The 7,500-nt window shown below is 35.4% G+C and overlaps 1 protein-coding gene and 1 long non-coding RNA gene across 16 annotated transcripts in view; both read right to left on the bottom strand.

Annotated features, from left to right (window-relative positions):
* LOC127907130 (phosphatidate cytidylyltransferase 1-like) overlaps positions 1-7,500 on the bottom strand; it is a 73,839-nt gene that overhangs the window by 8,324 nt on the left and 58,015 nt on the right. For all 15 annotated transcript variants that reach the window (XR_008063319.1, XR_008063321.1, XR_008063322.1 and 12 more), the window contains exons 10-11: positions 2,626-2,778; positions 1,377-1,496 (exon numbers count right to left, since the gene is read on the bottom strand). Coding sequence is in view for 2 of the 15 variants with exons in the window: in XM_052460854.1 (XP_052316814.1) it covers positions 1,377-1,496; positions 2,626-2,778 (273 nt within the window). In the remaining 13 variants the exon portion in view is untranslated. The remainder of the gene's footprint in view (positions 1-1,376; positions 1,497-2,625; positions 2,779-7,500) is intronic.
* LOC127907132 (uncharacterized) lies at positions 4,354-5,616 on the bottom strand. Its single transcript, XR_008063334.1, has 3 exons — positions 5,261-5,616; positions 4,919-5,148; positions 4,354-4,492 (listed from the first exon to the last, which is right to left on the bottom strand). It is a non-coding gene; the product is annotated as an uncharacterized LOC127907132 (long non-coding RNA).

The following is a 7,500-nucleotide window of genomic DNA, read 5'->3' as shown; positions in this document are numbered from 1 at the left end:
GAAGGTCCTGACAGGAGAGAGAGAGGTTACTACAGAGAAGGTCCTGACAGGACAGAGAGAGAGAGGTTACTACAGAGAAGGTCCTGACAGGAGAGAGAGAGGTTACTACAGAGAAGGTCCTGACAGGAGAGAGAGAGAGAGGTTACTACAGAGAAGGTCCTGACAGGAGAGAGAGAGGTTACTACTGAGAAGGTCCTGACAGGAGAGAGAGAGGTTACTACAGAGAAGGTCCTGACAGGAGAGAGAGAGAGGTTACTACAGAGAAGGTCCTGACAGGAGAGAGAGAGGTTACTACAGAGAAGGTCCTGACAGGACAGAGAGAGAGAGAGGTTACTACAGAGAAGGTCCTGACAGGAGAGAGAGAGGTTACTACTAGGGTTGAGCAGTATAACATATTTGGAAATACCCACAAGCTGGTTTTTCAACAGCGTTGAATACTATTTCTTTCAAGTTTTTCAATTCATTTGAATATGAAGTGAATTCCCGCAGTCAACTTGTACAACTACATTAGGAGATTAAAGTAGGTTGCATCCTTCATGTCACCCGTTACAAAAACTTTTTCAGCCAGTCGCGTGTTCATCGTAACGAGCATAACGGGAGTCCCAAAGCATCGAGTCTCGTGTGGCCCAATCAGGTGATTAAGTTACACTTGTGTGTTATTCACTACTAAATGTTTACCATCAGATATCTTAAAGAACTGTCTAAAGATGCGCTATACTCTCCGGCTGTGAAGTTTGGTTTACTTGTTAGTTAGCTATGGTAAGTGGGCTGAATTCAAAATCAGGAGAAGGGGTGTTAGCTTTCTGCCGTGTTGGAGAAGACAAAGTGCTCTGGATTGGTTCTACACGGCTGCCATTTTGTCCCGGTGCTTCCTACTAGTGTTTGTTTTCCCTCCCTGCTCCGAGTACACATGATGCTCTTCCTTCAGAAAAGCATGCATTAAACAACTTTGTTCATTTGCACAATTTTTCTTATTTCACTTTCAACTTGTAAAATTTCCACACTCACCGAAAATGTTTACTTGCTATACTTGTTTTGCTTTATGAGCTGGATTTGCCTGTCTGCAATTAGTTGGTTCGTTTTCGCTTCGTTAGCATTTAGCTAAAAAGCGTTCATGAGAACTAAAAAAAATGTCTTTTTTTGTGTGTATTTAGTGCCCCCTAGTGTACTATGCTGGAAATACCGTAAACCCCGGGATGGCAGAAGAACAGTACGACAATCTGGATACCGCCCAAGGCTACTTACAGACAAATCATCATGATTATGTCTTTAAGGTATCCATGGAAACAATCCTACACAAATATTTAGTTCATTAAACAAGCGTAGCCAAGCGTAGGCCTTTGTGCGTGTGTGTGTGTTAATGTCTCGGTTCTCACTTTAATCTTGAACGCTCGTTTGAATCCGCTGGCGAAGAATCCTCCAAAAGGACCAATGAGAGAGCCGAAGGTGGAGAGAGCCACGCTGTGGATCTGGTATGGGTAGATGGTCACCGTTTTCTGTACAGACAGACACAGAGACAGAGAGGCAGACAGACAGACAGAGGCAGACAGACAGACAGACAGACAGACAGACAGACAGATAGAGAGAAAGACAGACAGAGAGAAAGACAGACAGAGAGAGAGAGAGGCAGACAGAGAGGCAGACAGACAGACAGGCAGGCAGGCAGAGACAGACAGACAGGCAGGCAGGCAGGCAGAGACAGACAGACAGGCAGGCAGACAGACAGAGAGGCAGACAGACAGACAGAGAGGCAGACAGACAGACAGACAGAGAGGCAGACAGACAGACAGACAGAGAGGCAGACAGACAGACAGACAGAGAGACAGACAGACAGACAGACAGACAGACAGACAGACAGACAGACAGACAGACAGACAGACAGACAGACAGACAGACAGACAGACAGACAGACAGACAGACAGACAGACAGACAGAGAGGCAGACAGACAGACAGACAGACAGACAGACAGACAGACAGACAGACAGACAGAGGCAGACAGAGGCAGACAGGCAGAGAGAGGCAGACAGACAGGCAGACACTTTAGCATTTCCCTTGGATTCATTGAAACAAGCACTACTATTTAGTTGTAACTAGCTAGTAAGTAAATGTTTGAGCAACATGTAGTAAAATACAAGTAAGCATCGATCATGTCTAGTACACACAACAGCAGGTCTCTCAGACTCTCACCAGACCAGTAATACAGGCATCCTAATTCTGATCTTTTTTCCACTAATTGGGTCTTTTGACCAATCAGATAAGCTCTTTTTTTTGCCCAGAATTGGACTGCCTGTGTAAAACTCAGCCTAAGAACAAAAAAGGTTTGCCTCGTGTCTAAGCCATCCAGGACCAACAGGAAAGGCACACTACTTGTCAGAGCAGGTGAGCCCAGGACTGCTGGGGTAGAATAAAGCACTCTGCCTGGAGGTGCTGCCCTTCTATGACCAGATAACCTTTGGCCCTGGTGGCAAAATCCCCCAAAACATTCCCAAATGCCACAGCTTTGCCCAGTTAGAGGACTTCTGGGTCCAGCAGAGAATAAGATGTTAGGGAATCCCCCAAACAGGAATTATTCAGACAGGATTTCTGGGGGGGGGGTCAATTTACAGTTGTAAAGGTCCCCTTACCCATCTGAGGATGCTCTGGACAGTGAAGGGCAATGTGTACTCGTGCATCACGAAAATGTCCGAGGGTTCACACTCCGCAGTGAAACGGTTGGTCTCACTGTTGTATTCCACGGGACAGACAAAGTACTGGAACTGAGCTAGCAGGTATGCCAGCTAGCAGGAGAGAAGAAGCACAGAAATGTTATTCCATACTATTACCATGTTAACCTTTATTCCATACTATTACCATGTTAACCTTTATTCCATACTATTACCATGTTAACCTTTATTCCATACTATTACCATGTTAACCTTTATTCCATACTATTACCATGTTAACCTTTATTCCATACTATTACCATGTTAACCTTTATTCCATACTATTACCATGTTAACCTTTATTCCATACTATTACCATGTTAACCTTTATTCCATACTATCACCATGTTAACCTTTATTCCATACTATTACCATGTTAACCTTTATTCCATACTATTACCATGTTAACCTTTATTCCATACTATCACCATGTTGTTAACCTTTATTCCATACTATTACCATGTTAACCTTTATTAAATACTATTACCATGTTATTAATCTTTATTCCATACTATTACCATGTTAACCTTTATTCCATACTATTACCATGTTATTAACCTTTATTCCATATTATTACCATGTTAACCTTTATTCCATATTATTACCATGTTAACCTTTATTCCATACTATTACCATGTTAACCTTTATTCCATACTATTACCATGTTATTAACCTTTATTCCATATTATTACCATGTTAACCTTTATTCCATACTATTACCATGTTAACCTTTATTCCATACTATTACCATGTTATTAACCTTTATTCCATATTATTACCATGTTAACCTTTATTCCATACTATCACCATGTTGTTAACCTTTATTCGATACTATCACCATGTTAACCTTTATTCCATACTATCACCATGCTGTTAACCATTATTCCATACTATTACCATGTTAACCATTATTCCATACTATTACCATGTTAACCTTTATTCCATACTATTACCATGTTAACCTTTATTCCATATTATTACCATGTTAACCTTTATTCCATACTATCACCATGTTGTTAACATTTATTCCATACTATCACCATGTTAACCTTTATTCCATACTATCACCATGCTGTTAACCATTATTCCATACTATTACCATGTTAACCTTTATTCCATACTATTACCATGTTAACCTTTATTCCATATTATTACCATGTTAACCTGTATTCCATACTATTACCATGTTGTTAAACTTTATTCCATACTATTACCATGTTAACCTTTATTCCATACTATCACCATGTTAACCTTTATTCCATACTATTACCATGTTAACCTTTATTCCATATTATTACCATGTTAACCTGTATTCCATACTATTACCATGTTGTTAAACTTTATTCCATACTATTACCATGTTAACCTTTATTCCATACTATCACCATGTTAACCTTTATTCCATACTATTACCATGTTAACATTTATTCCATATTATTACCATGTTAACCTTTATTCCATACTATTACCATGTTGTTAAACTTTATTCCATACTATTACCATGTTAACCTTTATTCCATACTATCACCATTTTAACCTTTATTCCATATTATTACCATGTTAACCTTTATTCCATACTATTACCATGTTAACCTTTATTCCATACTATTACCATGTTAACCTTTATTCCATACTATCACCATGTTAACCTTTATTCCATACTATCACCATGTTAACCTTTATTCCATACTATTACCATGTTAACCTTTATTCCATACTATTACCATGTTAACCTTTATTCCATACTATTACCATGTTAACCTTTATTCCATACTATTACCATGTTAACCTGTATTCCATACTATTACCATGTTGTTAAACTTTATTCCATACTATTACCATGTTAACCTTTATTCCATACTATCACCATGTTAACCTTTATTCCATACTATTACCATGTTAACATTTATTCCATATTATTACCATGTTAACCTTTATTCCATACTATTACCATGTTGTTAAACTTTATTCCATACTATTACCATGTTAACCTTTATTCCATACTATCACCATTTTAACCTTTATTCCATATTATTACCATGTTAACCTTTATTCCATACTATTACCATGTTAACCTTTATTCCATACTATTACCATGTTAACCTTTATTCCATACTATCACCATGTTAACCTTTATTCCATACTATCACCATGTTAACCTTTATTCCATACTATTACCATGTTAACCTTTATTCCATACTATTACCATGTTAACCTTTATTCCATACTATTACCATGTTAACCTTTATTCCATACTATTACCATGTTAACCTTTATTCCATACTATCACCATGTTAACCTTTATTCCATACTATCACCATGTTAACCTTTATTCCATATTATTACCATGTTGTTAACCTTTATTCCATATTATTACCATGTTAACCTTTATTCCATACTATTACCATGTTGTTAAACTTTATTCCATACTATTACCATGTTAACCTTTATTCCATACTATCACCATGTTAACCTTTATTCCATACTATTACCATGTTAACCTTTATTCCATATTATTACCATGTTAAACTTTATTCCATACTATTACCATGTTAACCTTTATTCCATACTATCACCATTTTAACCTTTATTCCATATTATTACCATGTTAACCTTTATTCCATACTATTACCATGTTAACCTTTATTCCATACTATCACCATGTTAACCTTTATTCCATACTATTACCATGTTAACCTTTATTCCATACTATTACCATGTTAACCTTTATTCCATACTATCACCATGTTAACCTTTATTCCATACTATTACCATGTTGTTAAACTTTATTCCATACTATCACCATGTTAACCTTTATTCCATACTATCACCATGTTAACCTTTATTCCATACTATCACCATGTTAACATTTATTCCATACTATTACCATGTTGTTAAACTTTATTTCATACTATCACCATGTTAACCTTTATTCCATACTATCACCATGTTAACCTTTATTCCATACTATTACCATGTTCACCTTTATTCCATACTATCACCATGTTGTTAATCTTTATTCCATACTATCACCATGTTAAGCTTTATTCCATACTATTACCATGTTAACCTTTATTCCATACTATCACCATGTTAACCTTTATTCCATACTATTACCATGTTAACCTTTATTCCATACTATTACCATGTTAACCTTTATTCCATACTATCACCATGTTAACCTTTATTCCATACTATCACCATGTTAACCTTTATTCCATACTATCACCATGTTAACCTTTATTCCATACTATTACCATGTTAACCTTTATTCCATACTATCACCATGTTAACCTTTATTCCATACTATCACCATGTTAACCTTTATTCCATACTATTACCATGTTAACCTTTATTCCATACTATCACCATGTTAACCTTTATTCCATACTATTACCATGTTAACCTTTATTCCATACTATTACCATGTTAACCTTTATTCCATACTATCACCATGTTAACCTTTATTCCATACTATTACCATGTTAACCTTTATTCCATACTATTACCATGTTAACCTTTATTCCATACTATCACCATGTTAACCTTTATTCCATACTATTACCATGTTGTTAAACTTTATTCCATACTATCACCATGTTAACCTTTATTCCATACTATCACCATGTTAACCTTTATTCCATACTATCACCATGTTAACATTTATTCCATACTATTACCATGTTGTTAAACTTTATTTCATACTATCACCATGTTAACCTTTATTCCATACTATCACCATGTTAACCTTTATTCCATACTATTACCATGTTCACCTTTATTCCATACTATCACCATGTTGTTAATCTTTATTCCATACTATCACCATGTTAAGCTTTATTCCATACTATTACCATGTTAACCTTTATTCCATACTATCACCATGTTAACCTTTATTCCATACTATTACCATGTTAACCTTTATTCCATACTATTACCATGTTAACCTTTATTCCATACTATCACCATGTTAACCTTTATTCCATACTATCACCATGTTAACCTTTATTCCATACTATCACCATGTTAACCTTTATTCCATACTATTACCATGTTAACCTTTATTCCATACTATCACCATGTTAACCTTTATTCCATACTATCACCATGTTAACCTTTATTCCATACTATTACCATGTTAACCTTTATTCCATACTATCACCATGTTAACCTTTATTCCATACTATTACCATGTTAACCTTTATTCCATACTATTACCATGTTAACCTTTATTCCATACTATCACCATGTTAACCTTTATTCCATACTATTACCATGTTAACCTTTATTCCATACTATCACCATGTTAATCTTTATTCCATACTATCACCATGTTAACCTTTATTCCATACTATTACCATGTTAACCTTTATTCCATACTATTACCATGTTAAACTTTATTCCATACTATTACCATGTTAACCTTTATTCCATACTATTACCATGTTAACCTTTATTCCATACTATCACCATGTTAAACTTTATTCCATACTATCACCATGTTAACCTTTATTCCATACTATTACCATGTTAACCTTTATTCCATACTATTACCATGTTATTAATCTGTATTCCATACTATCACCATGTTAACATGGTAATAGTATGGAATAAAGGTTAACAACATGGTGATAGTATGGAATAAAGGTTAACACTGTAATAGTATGGAATAAAGGTTAACATGGTAATAGTATGGAATAAAGGTTAACATGGTGATAGTATGGAATAAAGGTTAACATGGTAATAGTATGGAATAAAGGTTAACCTTTATTCCATACTATCACCATGTTAACCTTT

This window comes from Oncorhynchus keta, chromosome 14 (assembly GCF_023373465.1).
Source record: "Oncorhynchus keta strain PuntledgeMale-10-30-2019 chromosome 14, Oket_V2, whole genome shotgun sequence".
NCBI lineage: Eukaryota > Metazoa > Chordata > Actinopteri > Salmoniformes > Salmonidae > Oncorhynchus > Oncorhynchus keta.
Note: the sequence above shows the minus strand (reverse complement) of the source record. Positions and strands in the feature narration are given on the sequence as shown.